Here is a 19,753-nt window from a genome sequence, read left to right on the forward strand (position 1 = left end):
TAAATAGTTTTTTTCAGTTAATTTTGTTCTGTGAGAGAAATCCAGTGGGCTTGAACAAGTGCATTGAAGTCTGTCTGAATGTCTGAGGTGCATATGTGAAGGACAGCTGACAGGTGACGATCAGGGTCTGCAGTTAAACTAGCAAACCATCAGCCCGCGCCCACTGAATCAGTCAAGTTCTTATTATGTCTGCGTTAGTTTTTTCTTTAGTCCCTTAGTGCCGATTCAAATTGTAATCCTTCAACACGGCGACCTCCAAAACTAAGAACACAGCTTTGACTTTGACCTCAGTAAATAGATACTTAGAAGTCCATGTCTTGTTAAAAACTCGACATTCTGTATCAACCTTTTGTTTTTCATTTTCGAGGGCTAACCAACAGCTAACCCTCCTGTCTGTGAGGTTGCGCAAGCGCACATATGTAAATCGCCTGATCACTAGTCTTTCAGGACTACATATTTACTACCGCTCAACACATGTATTTATTTTTAATTTTTGATTTACCTCACGGGGGCCGGATTGGGACAGCCTGTGGGCTGGTTGTGGCCCGCGGGCCGTACAATGCCCAGGTCTGCCATAACTGATTCTCTGGTGCTCAGGTCGTAATTTCAATCACACAGCACGGTGCAGTGTAGGCCCAGAGCCATAGAAAAAAAAATATTTATAATAAATAAAAATAAAATCTTTTTCTATGGCTCTGTGTAGGCCTACAGGTATATCTGGAGCAGAGCCAATCAGAGGCAAAGACCTTCCCCATCTCTGTCTCCGATTAGTTTAAACCACGATATGATGAGTGTGAGTTCCGTCAAAGAAAAAACAAACGCTTCATTCCTGCGACCTAGGAAAAATTGTAGTCGCACCCGTACAAATTTTGGTCGCATATGCAACCAAATTGGTCGCACTTTAGAGCCCTGGTTCATGTTACCTGTCCAGTTTGATGCGAGCCAGTAAGGGCTCAAGCCAGCCAGTTGTACACTCACAGTGGGCGTCAAGAAACGTAATCACCTGTGAGCAGACACACACACATACAGGAACAAATAAGACGACACTTAAAGGCAAATCAGACCCATGAGTCTCTAAAAGTTGGACCCACGCACACATGCGCTCACTCACATGCACACACACACCTGTCCAGTGGAGAGCGAGGCTCCCTTCAGACGAGCTCGGATCAGTCCTGACCTCTGCTCCATGCGTACCACTCTGACAGGAACCTCCATCCTCCGCACGTACTGCTCTAACGGACGCTTCAGGAAGTCTACACACACACACAGACAGACACACACAGTCAGACAGACACACACACACATAATAAGTCGGATAAGTTGGATATTCCATGGCTCTCTAAAATGAGGGACCCCCTTCCTGGATAGATTTTAATCTCTACCAAATAACTCCCTCCTGCCTCTACCAGCCTCCTGCCCTACTGCCTCTACCAGCCTCCACCCCTACTGCCTCTACCAGCCTGCCCCTACTACCTCTACCAGCCTCCTGCCCTACAGCCTCTACCAGCCTCCTGCCCTACTGCCTCTACCAGCCTCCACCTCTACCAGCCTCCTGCCCTACCGCCTCTACCAGCCTCCAGCAGCCTCCTGCCCTACTGCCTCTACCAGCCTCCTGCCCTACTGCCTCTACCAGCCTCCCGCCTCTACCAGCCTCCTGCCCCTACTGCCTCCACCAGCCTCCAGCCTCTACCAGCCTCCTGCCCTACTGTCTTTACCAGCCTCCAGCCTCCAGCCTCCTGCCCTACTGCCTCTACCAGCCTCCAGCCTCTACCAGCCTCCTGCCCTACTGCCTCTACCAGCCTCCCGCCCTACTGTCTGTACCAGCTTCCAGCCTCTACCAGCCTCCTGCCCTACTGCCTCTACCAGCCTCCCGCCCTACTGTCTGTACCAGCTTCCAGCCTCTACCAGCCTCCTGTCCTACAGCCATGTGTGGGTGAGTGTGTGGTCCACACCTCTCTCGCTGGCGTCGTCCACCAGGATGACCTCCTCCAGAAGAGTGCGTGGCGAGCGGTCGATGACGGAGCGCACGGTGCGCAGCAGCGTGGTCCACGCCTCGTTGTGGAAGACGATCACCACGCTGGTACGAGGAAGGTCATCTGGATACAGCTTGTTCTTACATCTGGGTGAGAGAGAGAGAGCAAGAGAGAGAGAGAGAGAAAGATAGAGAGAGACAGAGAGAGACAGAGAGAGACAGAGACAGAGAGAGCGAGAGAGAGAGAGGGGAAAGAGAAACAGAAAGAAATGAGAGAGCATTGGGGAAGGGTGGCAGATAGAGGGAGGAGTATAACATCCTGTTACAGGGTTAGGGCTAACCCTACAGGCAGCATTGAGTCATTATCAGGGCTGGACAGTCATATTTCTGACAGCCTGGATCCCTGGGCCAGCACAGGGCAGGACACAGCCTGGATCCCTGGGCCAGCACAGGGCAGGACACAGCCTGGATCCCTGGGCCAGCACAGCCTGGATCCTAACCCTAACCCTAACCCTAACCCTAACCCTAGATCCCTGGGCCAGGATGTCACCTTGTCCTCAGGATATACACACTGCCCCCCCCCCCCCCTCACACACACACACACACTGCATTTCCCAGAAGAGTAGGAATGTAGTGATGGATCTATCCTCCTTCAGCGGTGCTCTGTTTCTGGAATCCATTACCCTGCGTGTGTGAGTGAGTGTGTGAGTGAGTGAGTGAGTGAGTGAGTGTGTGAGTGAGTGTGTGAGTGAGTGTGTGAGTGAGTGAGTGTGTGTGTGTGTGTGTGCGTGCGTGAGGGCATCTCAGTGAGTGAGCAATTCCAAGGCATCAAATGATTCACTCAGAAACAGTAACACCTAACACCTGTAACAATAAATCGTGGAACAATATATCGCAATACAATAATATGTATAATAATATGTATCGTAGAGTTATGGCAATATTTTTTCAATATGACGTCACGTTTGATACTATTGTTGAGCTACCAGCAAGAGACCTACTCTGCACCTGCGTCATGCGTGCATTCATTGCATTTACAGAAATTGCTTGAACTGAGTTCACTAAATTGTATGTACAAAAAGAAGATTATTGAAAATGTTTAATGTTTTGGAAATAAATCTGTTAATTGAATTTCAGTTTAATTTAAAATTTTGTAAAAAATATTGGGATACGTATTGTATTGTACACCCAGTATTGTGATACGTATCGAATGATACGTATAGCTGAGTGTATCGTTACACCCCTAGTAACACCCTAACTTTCTACTCGGGTCCACATATCTACTCAAACACAGTCATATACAATCAAACACATTGTATATGACCCCCCGCCACACCCACACAGACACCCACCCCCACACACACCCACACAGACACCACCCCCCCACACACCCACACAGACACCACCCCCCCACACACACACACAGACACCACCCCCCCACACACCCACACAGACACCCCCCCCCCCCACACACAGACACCCCCCCCCCCACACACCCACACAGACAACCCCCCCCCACACACCCACACAGACACCCCCCCCCCCACACTCACACAGACACCCCTCCCCCCCACACACAGACACCCCCCCCCACACACCCACACAGACACCACCCCCCCACACACCCACACAGACACCCCCCCCCACACACACAGACCCCCCCCCCACACACACACAGACACCCCCCCCCACCCCCCACACAGACACCCCCCCCCCCCACTCACCCACACAGACCCCCCCCCCCACACACACAGACCCCCCCCACACACACACAGACACCCCCCCCCACCCCCCACACAGACACCCCCCCCCCCCACTCACACAGACACCCCCCCCCCCCCACACACACACAGACACCCCCCCCCACCCACACAGACACCCCCCCCCCCCCCACCCACACAGACACCCCCCCCCCACACTAACACAGACACCCCCCCCCCACACACACACAGACACCCCCCCCCCACACACCCACACAGACACCCCCCCCCACCCACACAGACACCCCCCCCCACACACACACACAGACACCCCCCCACACACACCCCCCCCACCCACACAGACACCCCCCCCCCACACACACACAGACACCCCCCCCCACACACCCACACAGACACCCCCCCCACACACACACACAGACACCCCCCCCCCCCACTCACACAGACACCCCCCCCCCCACACACACACAGACACCCCCCCCCCACCCACACAGACACCCCCCCCCCCCACCCACACAGACACCCCCCCCCCACACTAACACAGACACCCCCCCCCCACACACACACAGACACCCCCCCCCACACACCCACACAGACACCCCCCCACACACCCACACAGACACCCCCCCCCACCCACACAGACACCCCCCCCCCACACACACACAGACACCCCCCCCCCACACACCCACACAGACACCCCCCCACACACCCACACAGACACCCCCCCCCCACCCACACAGACACCCCCCCCCCACACACACACAGACACCCCCCCCACACACCCACACAGACACCCCCCCCCACACACACACAGACACCCCCCCACACACACACACAGACACCCCCCCCCCCCACTCACACAGACACCCCCCCCCACACCCACACAGACACCACCCCCCCCCCACACACAGACACCCCCCCCCCACACACCCACACAGACACCCCCCCCCCCACACACCCACACAGACACCCCCCCCACACACCCACACAGACACCCCCCCCCCACACACCCACACAGACACCCCCCCCCCCACACAGACACCCCCCCCACACACACACACCAGGTCTTTCCAGACATGATCAATGCTCCTGAGAGTAAAAGCCTGACCTTTCCATCTGCAGTGTACACATCCAGACAGAGAGATGTGTTTGTGATGGGTGCGTGTGCGTGGTGCGTGTGTGCGTGTATTGTGTGCATAAGTGTGTATGTTTTTGTGCAAGTGTGTGTAGAGACGTGAACAATGGAAGATCTGACTAGCAGGCTGTTTGTGAGGAAGTTGCCAGCTTGGACAGCAGACTGGTCCTGATTAAAGCCGCACACACCACTGTCTTCCTCTCTGTCTCTCTCCGAGTCACACACAGAGACACACACATCCTCTCCCCTCTCACACACAACATGCTGGCTAACCCATATGGACACATAAAAAAGCTTGAGTCAGAGACTAGAGGTGTGGTCATGGAAACTGTTCAGTAAGATGGGTTTGGTCTGGTACACCCAACGCACACACACGCAAACACATGCACACACACCCGCCCACAAACACATGCATACATTTATCCTGTCAGTCTGTCTTTGAACTACACCTTAACCCCCCTCCACCCCCTTACAGATTAATACATTATGCACACACACACAGTCACACACACACTGACACACACACACACACACACAGTCACACACACACTGACACACACACACACAGTCACACACACACACTGACACACACACAGTCAGGCATAGCCCATCTGGTATTGAATCTGTTTTATCTCCTAATTGAAAAAGCAGAGGAGGAAAACAAGCCTCTGTGGGAACACACCTGGTAAACACACCTGGTACACACACCTGGTAAACACACCTGGTAAACACACCTGGGGGGTATTCCAGGTAGCGGGTTTAACAAACTGTGAGCCTAACCCTGAACTCTGAGTTGATCTACTCTAAAATGGGAAACTCCGACTTTTCGGTTCCAGAAAAGCTGATTTGAATTTGTTAAGTCAACTCAGAGTACGTCCACTCTGAGTTAAGCGCGGGCATGAGAACTATTAAAAGCCAACATCAATGGAGCTCCGATACTAGGATCCACCATGGCACCCGGCCAGCGGGTTCAATCCTGGGGAGGTGTCCCCCCCCCGGGGACACGACCCCCCCATCCTTTGAAAAATATGATTTGTCCCCTCCCAATAAATCACTGTAAACATAAGGACATTTCAATACTATTAATAATATACATTTAACATATTACAATGTAGGCTATGTGTTACAGCAGTAATTTTGGTGTCCCCTCAGGAATTGCTCTTGAGAAAATGTCATATAATTGTTCCCCCCAAAATGTATATAATTTTCGCCACTGCACCCAGCGACAAAAAGTGTTGTCCTACTTCACCACACTTCAGATATAAGTTTTATTACGTGTTTATGGTCAATCTGAGCACATTGAGCCTATTCAGGGAAAGGGAAAAAGCAACACGGCTGTAGCAGCGTATACAATTGGCGTGGGAGACAATTGCTGCCGAATCAATGCATACATTTGAATGCAATAGCCAGTCCATACATTGAACATTTAACCCCACTGTCCGTTAATATTACAGGAGAAAAAGTGGTGATAAGCTTCATTTCATTTCATTTAGTCATTTAGCAGACGCTCTTATCCAGAGCGACTTACAGTAAATACAGGGACATTCCCCCCGAGGCAAGTAGGGTGAAGTGCCTTGCCCAAGGACACAACGTCATTTGGCACAGCCGGGAATCGAACTGGCGACCTTCAGATTACTAGCCCGATTCCCTAACTGCTCAGCCACCTGACTCCACTACTTAATAACTTAATAAAATGACTTAATAAAAAAGCATGTTCAATGTTATTTTAAATATAAAAACATACTACCAACAGTTTAGGCATATTTTGCTTAGGCTTAGACGCTCGTGGTTGTAGCCTCGACGTCACCTTGGTTTGAATCATATTCAACATGATACAAAGTAAATATCAGTTGTTGCATATTTCAACTTGTAGTAGCAGTAACCTCCAACAGAATGCTTTTCATCACAGAATGATGATGATGATTACGATGACGAAGAGACATTGACAGCAGAAATGGATGCAGAGAATGATGTATGGTAGCTACTGGTAGTTCTCTCCCCATCTACTTTTATTTACAGGCTTGTATGGAATCGTCAGTTGCACTGACATGATGAGAATAATGAATATAAAAACGATTTGCACATTCTGATCCTCTTGAACAGAGCATGGATGCTGTATACAGTGAGATGTTCATTTATTGGCAGGTAATTTCTGCATGTGGAACTGTGAAATTTTATGTAATCTCATGTATTCCCAGTTACAAGTAAATGAGTTGTACAAACTGCATCTCATGAATAAAGTGCCAAAAACTGACCAAGAGATGGTGTAGGCCTACTTACATTTACATTTATGCATTTAGCCTAAATGCATCTATGCATTTTATCCAAAGCGACTTCCAAAAGACAGCTTTACAAAAGTGCATAGGTCACTGATCATAACAACGAGATAGCCCCAAACATCGCGGGTAACCAAAACATGAAGCATACTTCATGTCATCACCTAAGCATACTTAGGGCAGAAGAATAAAGCCTAATCTTGAAAAAGATTTACCGGAACACCAGTTACAGTAGGGTGCATGGTAACAGGTGATGTTAATTGTAGGAACAATAGCCTATATGAATACTTATTGTTGAATTTGCTGAATTTCTATTTTGGCCAAGAGATGGTGTACTTTGGGCAGAAGAATAAAGCTTGTAAGGCTATCAACCTGCCCCCACCTCTCATATGGTAAAATCTGGAGTTACTGGATGGAGTCTGAACTTGATGGCTCTCACATCTCATTTTGTAACTTACTGTAGCATTGCTGGTCATGTTGATAAGTAAGGGTCAAGATTGTGACATGATTAGTTGTTCTTGGGTATAAAAGGAATTGTGAAAGATCTGTGGATTCTTGATCTCTTGAGACCTTCTCCACAGCTCTAGCTTGTCCTACTCCTCCTTCCTCACCTCTTGATTTCTATGTCTGGTTTACAATAATCATGGTAGAGTAGGTAAGAGTTAACCTTCATTGATTTCAGAAATTTGCAATATGATTAAATGACTATTTTATTTAACCTTACTTTGACCATTCCTGCTCTGATTTAACCCATAGAGTCAAATAACTTTAAATCCCTTGGTATTGCCATTATTTGGTTGATGTTAATACATTGTTCAGTTTCCCATCTTCCTTCAAACCATAGGGGAATTGGTTTTGATTGTTTGGCCAATATTGACCCCCTATAATCTTGAAATTGATTTGCTGAAACACCAGTTACAGGACGGTACATGGTCACAGGTGAATCATGTTCATTGTAGGAACAATAGCTGATAAAAATACTAATTGTTGCATTTCTATTTGTAGGCAATGAAGAAGACCAAATACAATTTCAATTATTTGTCTTTATTTCAGTGCCAAAAAGCATTTGGTCGGTTCTAAGTGCACATCCATGGTGTGTAATATTAGCAATGTAAGGGCTGAGAGTGTTGCTAAAATAAATTACAGATTGTGATGGGAAACGGTAACGTTAACTTAGGTATTCTTCAGGGAATTAAAGCACATCGAATCACAGTCTTAAAGACCTCTCCCGGCTTATAACTAATGCTGGGTTAGGGTTAGGGTTAGGGTTAGGGTTAGGGGGGCCACACCGCAGAATAATCGGGCCGATTTCGGCCCTTCCGACAATCCTAGGTAACATATGTCCCGATTATCTTGATGGTTCCGCAATTTATTTTATCAGATGTTCCCTTGGCGTGAGGTGTGTTAAGAGTGACCACACACTGTAGAAGCAAAACGGCTAAATTCTCATGTTTGTGGTCTCTCACAGTTTGAAAATCTTAAAAGATAAAAAAAATCGTATAGTGTGTCCCCAGCATAAGCAAATTAAATTTTGTTTGAGATTGTTCGGCTGAACCAGGAAAGGATATCCCATGTTCATGGTTAAACAACTCAAAGTTTTCACTAAACCCGCTACCTGGTAAACACACCTGGTAAACACACCTGTAATTAACTCCTGCTCAGCACTCAAACTCATTTCAAGCATCAATGTAAAAATGTTCCTGCCTGTTCTGAAGTCTGTCTGTGTGTGACGTGCGTGCGCACATTTGTCTGTCTAATATCCTGTCAATTACTCTGCAACGTTAAAATGATGGACAGGGACAGGTATCAGATTTGGACACCCTGGTACAGTTTAACTAGCTACAGGTGTTCAGACAGACAAATGCCAGATATCAGTTCTGCGTTAAAAGAGAACACCTAGCTAGTCTGCATTTCCGTGAAGAAACAAAAATATGTCTGGAAGCCATCAATGCTAACTCATGCTAGCTTAGCCCTGTTTAGCCAGAATGGAGCTAGCTGGATGAGACAAATCTAAATAGACAGGGATGTGTCACCACACACTGCAGGTATGTGGTTACCATATAGGGTTTTGTCCGGGCAAGCTGACCACAAGTCATACAGGGAACCAGCTTTTCTTATCTTCTGTCTGTCTTAGAGTCCCCGGATGTTATGTGTCTGTGGTGAGCTTCTGGAAACCTCTACTGGTATTCGATGGATACAGGGAGGGGAGGAGGGATTAGGAGGTGGTGCAGGAGCTACCTTTCCTGTTACTGATACCTCTGTCCTCCCACCATTTTGTGTTGGGTGAGGTCTAGCTACAGACTCATCTACCATGCAATATGAAAGATACTAGATATCTAGATCTGGAGAATCTGTCTCTGTGATCTAGACTTAGATATGAGTGATGTATTATTGAGGTCTAGCTAGCTGCTGACTCAGTGATCTGTAGTGGGATATAAGAGATAGATTATTGAGGTTTGGCGGGAGACTCACCCCTCCAGACGGACGTCTGGTAGGGACCTGTTGAGAGCAATCATCTCAGAGGCCATGAGGTTGAACTGGTTGATCTTGAACATCTCCTTCATCTTCTCCTGGTTCTCCTTGGGTATCACCACCGGCTTTCCCCCTTCACCAGGCCCATCCCGAGGCCTCGCCAGCACATCTGACACACACACATACATGTCAGATGAGGAAGAAGTGTGTGCAAGTGTTTGTAGGATACTGTGTGTGTGTGTGTGTGTGTGTGTGGGGGGGGGGGTATTTGTGTGTGTTGGGGTGTATGTCTATACACACAACATTGTGTGTGTGAGAGTGTGTGTGTGACTGTGCATGTGTGTGTGTGTGTGTGAGTGTGAGAGTGTGTGTGTGTGTGTACTCACCGTCCCTCCCTGGCAGTCCTCTCTCCTTCTTGTCGTCACACTTGTTACACTCGCTGAAGTAGAGCAGGATGAACATGTCCAGCATCACCCACACCAGTGATGTGGCCAGGACCACCTTACAGTAGGCAAACCTCCGCATGCTGCACACACACACACACACACACACACGGGGGAAGAGACAGCATTAAGATAAGCCAAACACAAAGAAGCAATCCATTACTCTTGTAACTGAATAGCAAAGCTGAATTCTGAAGCGTGATCTTGAGTTGTCTGTAAATTCTAAAGCTTCAAAACACAATTAGTTCAAGTTCAAGTCTTTTATTTGTCAGGTGCACAGAACAACCTATGGTTAGACTGGGCACTGAAATTCTTAAGACAAGACAACGCAAGCACCTATCCTAAATTACAGATAACAATAAATAGTACGCTATACTAACCCTAATGCACAAAAAACCTGTTTCAACCCTATAACCTATTCTAACCTAAGTGGAGTACTGTGCAATAGTGCAAAAAAATACAAGCTTTACTGCAACTCAGCGGAGATCTCTGAGTTTCCCCCCCCCCCCTCTCTCTCTCTCTCTCTCTTTCTCTTGCTCTCTCTCTCTCTCTCTCTCTCTCTCTCTCTCTCTGTCTCTCTCTCTCTCTGTCTCTCTTGCTCTCTCTCTTGCTCTCTCTCTTGCTCTCTCTCTCTCGCATCTGGTCTGTTTCTATCTTTCTGTCCCCTTATCTGTTTGTTTCATTTCTTATCAGATGCCTTCTCTAGAGGTCACCTTAATAAATCTGAACAGTCCAAGAAGAGTGTGTGCAAGTCTCTCTGTATCATGTGACTCTGGGGATTAACACACCCAAAACACAAACACAGATACACACAATCATTCATACTCCCACTGTCCTCTTGTTTGGTGTGCAAGTGAGGTTTCAGTATGTTATTCACACAGAGAAAAGAAAGAGAGATGGAGGGTTGAGTTATCTGTTGACAGATAAATATATAGTGAGGGAGGTAAGAGAGACAGAACACAGAGAGAGAGGTGGGGGAGCTGTGGTAGAGAGAGACACACAGAACACAGAGAGAGAGGTGGGGGAGCTGTGGTAAAGAGACAGACCGAACACTCAGAGAGAGAGGTGGGGGAGCTGTGGTAGAGAGAGACAGACAGAACACTCAGAGAGAGGTGGGGGAGCTGTGGTAGAGAGAGACAGACAGAACACAGAGAGAGAAGTGGGGGAGCTGTGGTAGAGAGAGACAGACAGAACACAGAGAGAGAGGTGGGGGAGCTGTGGTAGAGAGAGACAGACAGAACACAGAGAGGGAGGTGGGGGAGCTGTGGTAGAGAGACAGATAGAACACTCAGACAGAGAGGTGGGGGAGCTGTGGTAGAGAGAGAGAGACAGAACACACAGAGAGAGGTGTGGTAGTAATTGCTTTTCTTTGGCAGGCAGACAGAGTCAGACACAACCACATTAGAATTCCTCTACACCCCTCTCCCTCTGCTTTCCCTTTCTCACTCACTCACTCTCCCCTGCCCCTCCTCCCTCCTCTTGGAGGAGGAGGAGGAGAGATGTGTCTCGGAGGAGGAGGAGAGATGTGTCTCGGAGGAGGAGGAATGTGTCTGGGAGGAGGAGGAGAGATGTGTCTTGGAGGAGGAGGAGGAGGAGAGATGTGTCTCGGAGGAGGAGGAGGAGGATGAGAGATGTGTCTTGGAGGAGGAGGAGGAGAGATGTGTCTTGGAGGAGGAGGAGGAGAGATGTGTCTCGGAGGAGGAGGAGGAGGAGAGATGTGTCTCGGAGGAGGAGGAATGTGTCTCGCAGGAGGAGGAGAGATGTGTCTCGGAGGAGGAGGAGGAGAGATATGTCTCGGAGGAGGAGGAGAGATGTGTCTCAGAGGAGGAGGAGGAGGAGAGATGTGTCTTGGAGGAGGAGGAATGTGTCTCTGAGGAGGAGGAGGAGAGATGTGTCTTGGAGGAGGAGGAGGAGGAGAGATGTGTCTTGGAGGAGGAGGAGGAGAGATGTGTCTTGGAGGAGGAGGAGAGATGTGTCTCAGAGGAGGAGGAGAGATGTGTCTTGGAGGAGGACAACTGTTGACAACATGGCTGTTGAGTGTCAGGACTAAGGAGGAGCAGGTTTACCTAATCTAGGGGAAACTTTATTGGGGAGTAGGTGTGATGTTAAACACCACCCTCCCCTCCCCCCCAGTTAGTTGGTGAGGAGATGGGTAGTAAAGGGAGGAGAGGGGGGGAGAGACTGAGTGTTCCCTCTCCTCTCTCGCTCGATCACCTTCTCTCTCATGTCCCCTGCAGAGACTGGGGACCAAGTGGGAGATCTGTCCAGGTCTGTCCAGGTGTGATTGACTGTATGAAGGAAGATTAAGCTTCTCTTCTTTTGAGTCTCCGCACGCACACTCACGTGCACTCACGCGCGCACACACACACACTGCGCAAAACCCTGTCACAATGACTGAAAGAATCACTTTGTTTTTGTGTGCAGATTCTAAATGAGGTTAACAAAAACAGTAGAGAAACCACAGGAGTATAAAGTGATTGATATTGTCTCCCATATGTTGGAGCATTGTTCCAGTAACCCTGGGTCCTGTGAGAGTCTGTGTGTCAGAGAGTGTGTGTGAGTCTGTGTGTGTGTGTGTGTGTGTGTTTGAGATGGAGTGTTGCTCACACCTGTGTTCTCTGTGTTCTCTCTGTGCTGCCTGTTCTTGTCAGGTTGGTGTAGGAGCGTGGGCAGAGAGCTCCCCCCTCCTCTCCCCCCTCCTCTCCCCCTTCCTCTCCCCCTTCCTCTCCCCCCTCCTCTCCCCCTTCCTCTCCCCCTTCCTCTTCCCCCTCCTCTCTCCCCTCTACCTTTCTCTCTCTCAGTTTCTATCTTACTACTATATTCTGATTTCCTCTTCTCCTTCTCTTTCTGACTCCCTCTCCCCCCCACTCTCTCTGACTCAACTGTATGTGACAGACCTTACTTGACCTCCACATGGTAACCTGACTGGTGCTACCTAACCACAAACATCACACACATGCTCACACACACACACTAGGGCTGGGCGATATGGGTAAAAAATTATCACGATAGATATTTATATTTCCATTCGATAACAATAATTAAGACGATAGACCACAGATCCGTAGTAGTAGCAAAATAAGTCTCTTCCTCAACTTTTTCCCTACACTCGGCATAACGTTTAGGCAGAGCAGTGTGAGAGAAATGTTTGCGGCCAGGGAGCACGTACCTGGGGTCAAGTAACTTGCTTTTTCAGTGCCCAGTCTAACCTTGTGTTGTTCTGTGTACCTGACAAATAAAATACTTGACTTGAACTTTTATCAATACCTTGGCGCAAACTCACACTTTCTGCATGTTCCAACAAGTGATTCTGCTTCAGGTGGTAAAAAAGGTTTGTCGTATTACCAGACTTGGTAGACACCTGTTTGTTTACTACACAATTTGCACCGAACATTGCTCTGCTCTATCTTGGATTTCAAAAAGCCAAACCACTTCCAAATAACTGAAGAAGACAAACCCTTTTTATCAATAATTTCTTCATTGGAAGTTGCTCCCTCGCCATGGTTATTCGCTGCCACTTTTTTTGACAATAAGACTCATTTTCCGCGGTTAACATTAGCTACTCCACTCGAGGTGCTCAGTCAGTATATTTTAGTGAGCGTAGGCTACCATTTCTCTGCAACATCCTGCTGCATCACAGAAATTAAAAGGACTGCTGTTCCTATTTATTCTCTATCGACATTATTGAAAATGTATTAATGTTACGATATCTTTATTGAGGAAAGTCATTACATCGATAAAAAAATATATCACCCAGCCCTAACACACACACACACTCACACACACGTCAGCTGCTTCAAGTTCCTCGGGGTGAACATCAGCAATGACCTCACCTGGTCTGTTCACACGGACAAGGTGGTCAAAGCGGCCAGTAAGCGCCTCTTCTTCCTGAGGAGACTGAAGAAGTTTGGTATGGACTCAGTCATCCTCACTAACTTTTACAGATGCACTATAGAGAGCATTCTGACTGGTTGTATTACAGTGTGGTATGGGAGCTGCATAGACCGGGACCGCAAGGCCCTACGAAGTGTGGTCCGTTCTGCTGAGTTCATCATCGGCAGGAAGCTCCCAGCCCTACAGGACACCTACCACACACGTTGCCTAAGGAAAGCCGGCAGGATTCTAAGAGACTGTTCCCACCCATCCTTCAGTCTCTTTACCCCGTTGCCTTCTGGCAGGCGTTACCGCAGCATCCGGTCGCGCACACGCAGACTGGACAACAGTTTCTACCCAAGGGCCATCAGGCTTCTGAATGGACACTGATATGGACATTGTTTTTCTGCACACTAGTCACTTATACACTGTCACTTTCAGCTACTGGTTTCTCTATCAGTAACTTGCACTACTGTACCTCGCCAACAGGCTCCTGTATGGTCATTGACGTGGCACTATTGTACTGTACTCCACTTAGGTTAAAATAGGTTATAGGGTTGGAACAGGTTTCTTGTGCATTTAGGGTTAGTATAGTGTACTATCTATTGCTATCTGTAATTTAGGAAGTTTTAGTATTAGGGTTAGTATAGTCGATATTTATTGCTATCTGTATATGTAGGAAGTTTCACTTATTTAAGCTCAGCATTGATGTAAATTGTGTTCCGTGTACTTATATGTTATGTTATGCCAGGTGCTTGCGTTGTCTTGTCCTAAGAATTTCAGTGCCCAGTCTAACCTTGTGTTGTTCTGTGTACCTGACAATAAAAGACTTGAACTTGAACACACACATGATCACACACATACTCTTCTGTTCATATGGTCATCAGAAGGTTTCTCTGGGTGATGTGAGATGAGAGGGATTTTAACTGAGGAGACAGCACAAAGAGTCGATGTACATGCGTGTACGTGTACACACACACACACGCGTCTCTCAGCTTTCCTGCTCTGCACACTGCATTTCTAATCAGGCATGGCAGAGGACACCCAGGAGCTCTCTCCACTCACGCCAGCTTCAGGCTCTCTCTCTGCGTGTGTGTGTGTTTGCGTGTTTAATTTATTCCGTGTCTCAATTTCACTGTTAGTGGGAGCTGTGTTAACTTTATGCTGTGACTTAAGTCTGTTTAAAAACAAGCTGACACAGCACAGAAACACTATTTTATCTGTGCCTTTACCACTCACTCTTCCATACCTTCTTTAATCTCCCTGTGAACACTCCCCTCCCCCCTCTCTTTTAGTGACGTCCTCTCCTTTCAAGAGCGGTTGCCATCACTACCTCCCTCCGAGAACACAACTCCCCCTTCACATCGCTCTTCTCCCTCCCTTCCTCCCTCCTTCCATCCCTCCTTCCCTCCCTCCTTCCCTCCCTCCCTCTCCCCCTCCTTTCCTCCCTCCCTCTCCCCCTCCTTCCCTCCCTCCCTCTCCCCCTCCCTCCCTCTCTCCATCTCCCCCTCCCTCCAGCTCCCCCTCTCTATGTCCTATCCTCCTCTACAGACTTTATCCCTCTCTATAGAGAGATTGCCCAACCACTTGGCAGAACTGCTTAGAGACGGAGAGAAACAAGAGTTTTACAATTTATAGAGTGGAACCTCCCTTCTGACTCTGCCTGTGAGAGTGTCTGTGTGTGAGTGTGTGTGTGTGGGTGTGTGTGTGTCTGCGTGTGGGTGTGTGTTTGTGCGGAAATGGCTTTGTAACACCTCATATTACCTGCCAGATATTCAGTCTGATGAGCTATAAAACATAACTTTGCCACAACACCAACATCAAAGCACAGCATGTGTGTGTCACTAGACCTAGAATAGGCTCAACAAGTTTTACAGGAAGACGTCAAGGCCAAGGAGCTGAAGTCACACACAAACACACACACACACCAGCCTCTATGTAGTTTGAAGGGAAACAGGGTGTGTGTCCTCTCTCTATGAAGACAGAGAGAGAGAGAGAGAGAGAGAGAGAGAGAGAGAGAGAGAGAGAGGGACAGAGAGAGAATGAGAGAATGAGGGAGGGAGAGAGAGAGAGTGTGTGTTTCTGTTGAGTCACTGAGTAAAAGAACGCATGAGAAAAAATGCCCACAGACGCTGAAAGAGCCTTAAAGTAGATGGATGACCAATACAACGCCTGGGCAGGGCGCTACGCTAATGTTTTCCCCAAGGAGTACATGTGCTCCTAAATGAAATAATTTAAGAGCACACAAAGACATTTAGGAGCACAGTGTTTATTTTATTTTATTGTATTTGTTTATTAAACATAACTTAACAGTTAATGCTGTTAGACAACTAACAACTTTCACTCTGATAGAACTAAAACAAATAGGCTACTTTAAGAAACATGTATATGGTTTATAATATTTTCTTAAAATACTGGGACATTATAGATGTATATTAAAGCACGCCACGGATTAAAAGGCTTGGTAGTCAAACGGGCGATTCTAGGATCAGACCTTTAGGAGTGCTCAGCCCCCAATGAGATGTGACAGGAATACAGTGCCTTTGCAAAAGTGCTAAACCCCCTTGCTAATATAAATCCCTAATTTCACTGGATAACCATTAATACATTTATGTATTATTATGAAAAATATTGAATGAATGAAAAAACTAAGGATGTCCCTTTCTTCATGAAGTACCAGCATCAAATTATAATAAACAATAATAATTTTTATTTTGTTATTATTATTTTTCGGGGTGCTGAGATAACATTGCTTGAGCACCCCTAAAAGGGTCTAAAATCGCCACTGTAGTCAAAGCTAGGTAGACCCATAGCCATTTAAAAAGACAGTTCGGACACTTCCATAGACTTCCACTGTAATCGAAGAATGCGGAAGTAAATCGTGTCATACGCGACCTATAGTTCCAAACATTGTATTTTCCAACGTTCAACCCCATTCATGTTGTCTTTTACGAAACAAGTTAGCCGGTATTTTGATCAAATTACTGCATTTTTTTCATATTTCAACACATTTGTGGACCTCTTATCAATTGTCATTAGTAATATTTTATATAGCCAGTTTACTTAAAGTTTATCCTAAGATATAGCTTGTTAGATTCTAAATGCAGTTAGAGCTAAACTGTAGGTCTAGTATGTAACGTAAGAAACACTTTACCAGGGCTGTCCCCTACTAATATTTTCTTTGGTCGACCAAGACTCGACTAAAACGTCTGAAAATCGATTAATCGAAATTTGAAACACTTTTTTTCCGAAAAAAAAAAAACATACAAACATTTTCCCGATCTGACTCAATGGCTGCTGGACATTGCAGATTCAGCGGCTCATAGCCTACTAATAATAAGACCCGTATCACCAGTCCTGTTGTGACCGAATGCCGATGGTATTCAGTATCTCTTACAAGGTACTACAAATACAAAATATTGTTTGTTTAACATGCGAATCATCAGAGCGCGCTTATCACTGCCTGAAAACTTGCAGCATGCGAACTTATGTAGAAGCTGAGTGGGGAACGGTGCAACAGAGAAAGATTTTGTTGTCATGGCCGGAGAAGATAATGTCATTCGATTTGGACGTGATTCTTATAATAGGCATATTCATTTTTCAACCCAGTGCGTTAGCATGAGCGAAGAAGGGCTAGGCCCCCTTACAAAAAAGAAGTATATTAAAGTATACTATAAGTATACTAAAATATGGATAGAACACTTTTAGTTCACTTATAATATACGTTTAAGAAGTATGCTTAGAAAATAGTTAAGCAGTCAAAATAATTTTGAAGTACATTATAGGTTACATTTTTTAGATCCATCTCATTCTAATTATTCATGTCTATGAAAATGTATGCATTGCACATTGAATCTTTTTTTGTTACTGAAGCTGTAACCTTAATTACTGCCAAAACATTCTGAAGCCCTATCCTCTTATATATATATTATCAATTGGAGTATTATTGGGAAAAAAACGAAAAAGCTACTTGAGAATTTGAAGGTTATACTGTCAAACTGACTGAAGAACGAAATAACGACGCGAAATAATGAAGATAGTGTGGCTCATTGGCTAGTCAATTCCCATGATGCAAGGCGGTAAATAGTGTAAAAATGTGCTGATAAGTTTGCCGTTTGTTTGAAATACAAATGTAACTTCATGAATTTCGTTTTTTAAATGTGTCTGCTTAGAATGTAGTGTTTTGTTGCGAGGTAATTGTCATTGTTGTGATGGTTTACCATTGTAACCATGAGTTAAAATGACTGTTACGTTTCATGAGAGGAGCTGGAGTCATGAAACGGTTATGCTTAAGCATAACCGTCCATAAGCATTTTTATTTAATAGTAAATCATAGTAAAATTCAATTTATTACATTTAGTTCTTGAGGTACTTACATTAATTGAAAGTGCACTTGAAAGTATTGCAAAGTATACTTTGAGGCTCTTTAGGAAGTATACTTCATTAACTGAAAGTGCACTACACAGGTTACTTTAGAGTATTCCAAAGTATACTTTGAAGTACCTTGGGAAGTATACTTGATGAACTGAAAGTGCACTATACAGACTACTTTACAGTATTCAAAAGTAAACCTTGAAATACACTATAAGTGTACTTTAAAGTGTACTAAATGACCTAAAAAGTGGGCCAATTCAGTTTACTTAGTACAAAAATACTATATAAATAAGTACACTGTTAGTACACTTTAAGTAACATGATAATAGTATACCTTTTATACTAAGTATACTTACAAAATAAACTTTTTTGTAAGGGCCAACTTGCGTTTTTCAGGTGGTAGGCTACATCCTATTCGACGTCGAACTATGAAAAATAAACCGTTGTTGGCAGAGTTTGCATTCAACGTTTTTCGAGTCACCCGGTACTTTGTAAATGTAAATCGATCTCACACTGCCATACGGCAGCTTGACTGAAAAAATCTTAGTCGACCAAGAGCATATTGACCAGAAAATCGACTAATCGACTGAGTGGGGACAGCCCTACACTTTACTGTACATTTATGGATTTAGCAGACTGTAGCTTGAGAGCAAGTGTATCATAACCAGAAGTCCGTTGGTTTAAAGTCTGTCAAATTATTTCGAGTTATTGGTGTTGGTTGGCGTACAAAGTAAGTCTTCTCTTATTAGCCTCGTTAGTACATCTGATTAGAGCTAGCAACAATGAATTGCAGATTAAGGGGTCCCCTATCGTCTAGCTAGCTGTCGACGCTCGGCAAGAATTTCAGTTCCACTCACCAAAAACAAAAGACCCTCTCACTGGACATATTGTATAATAAAATGTTTTATTGAATGCAATTGGTTGCCTTGTATATTCTGTTCTATTTACCAAACTCCTTTCTTGTCTTAAATTAAGCTGGTGTGAGCTACAGTATGGTAGCTAGCATAGCCATTTCTAGCTCTGCTTGACAATAGTGCTGCCTAGTGTTATAAGTTAATGTAATACATAAAGTATCAGACATATACAACACACCAGTAACCAATTGATATTATGTGTTAATATACCTGCATGCTCTTATGGGTCTTCCCTTTTGGCACTTAGTTTTTAGCTTCATGTTTTGGCAGCTTGCAATGTTTGGGACTACCTCGTTGTTATGATCAGTGACCTATGCTCTTTTGTAAAGCTCTCTCTTGGAAGTCGCTTTGGATAAAAGACTCTGCTAAATGCATAAATGTAAATGTGTTAATATACCGAAAATGTCAGTAAATCGAGATGGTGCTGCTATCTGTCCCGTCAAAAACCATTCAAACAGGTTGCCAGCAGTGTTTATTTTGCGAGCTACTTGAACCAAGTGATCACGTGTTGGCGATATCAAAGAGTGTCGTCACTCTCTTTTTATATGGCTCTGGCCCATTGGTTGCGAATCGTCG

At 45.9% G+C, this 19,753-nt stretch overlaps 1 protein-coding gene across 2 annotated transcripts in view; it reads right to left on the reverse strand.

The window, feature by feature from the left end:
* galnt1 (UDP-N-acetyl-alpha-D-galactosamine:polypeptide N-acetylgalactosaminyltransferase 1) overlaps positions 1 to 19,753 on the reverse strand; it is a 45,689-nt gene that overhangs the window by 11,412 nt on the left and 14,524 nt on the right. For both annotated transcript variants that reach the window (XM_047050132.1, XM_047050133.1), the window contains exons 3-7: positions 9,960 to 10,099; positions 9,574 to 9,742; positions 1,953 to 2,119; positions 1,126 to 1,253; positions 924 to 1,003 (exon numbers count right to left, since the gene is read on the reverse strand). In XM_047050132.1, the coding sequence (XP_046906088.1) occupies positions 924 to 1,003; positions 1,126 to 1,253; positions 1,953 to 2,119; positions 9,574 to 9,742; positions 9,960 to 10,098 (683 nt within the window). In that variant the 5' untranslated portion in view covers position 10,099. The remainder of the gene's footprint in view (positions 1 to 923; positions 1,004 to 1,125; positions 1,254 to 1,952; positions 2,120 to 9,573; positions 9,743 to 9,959; positions 10,100 to 19,753) is intronic.

Source organism: Hypomesus transpacificus, unplaced genomic scaffold (assembly GCF_021917145.1).
Source record: "Hypomesus transpacificus isolate Combined female unplaced genomic scaffold, fHypTra1 scaffold_101, whole genome shotgun sequence".
NCBI lineage: Eukaryota > Metazoa > Chordata > Actinopteri > Osmeriformes > Osmeridae > Hypomesus > Hypomesus transpacificus.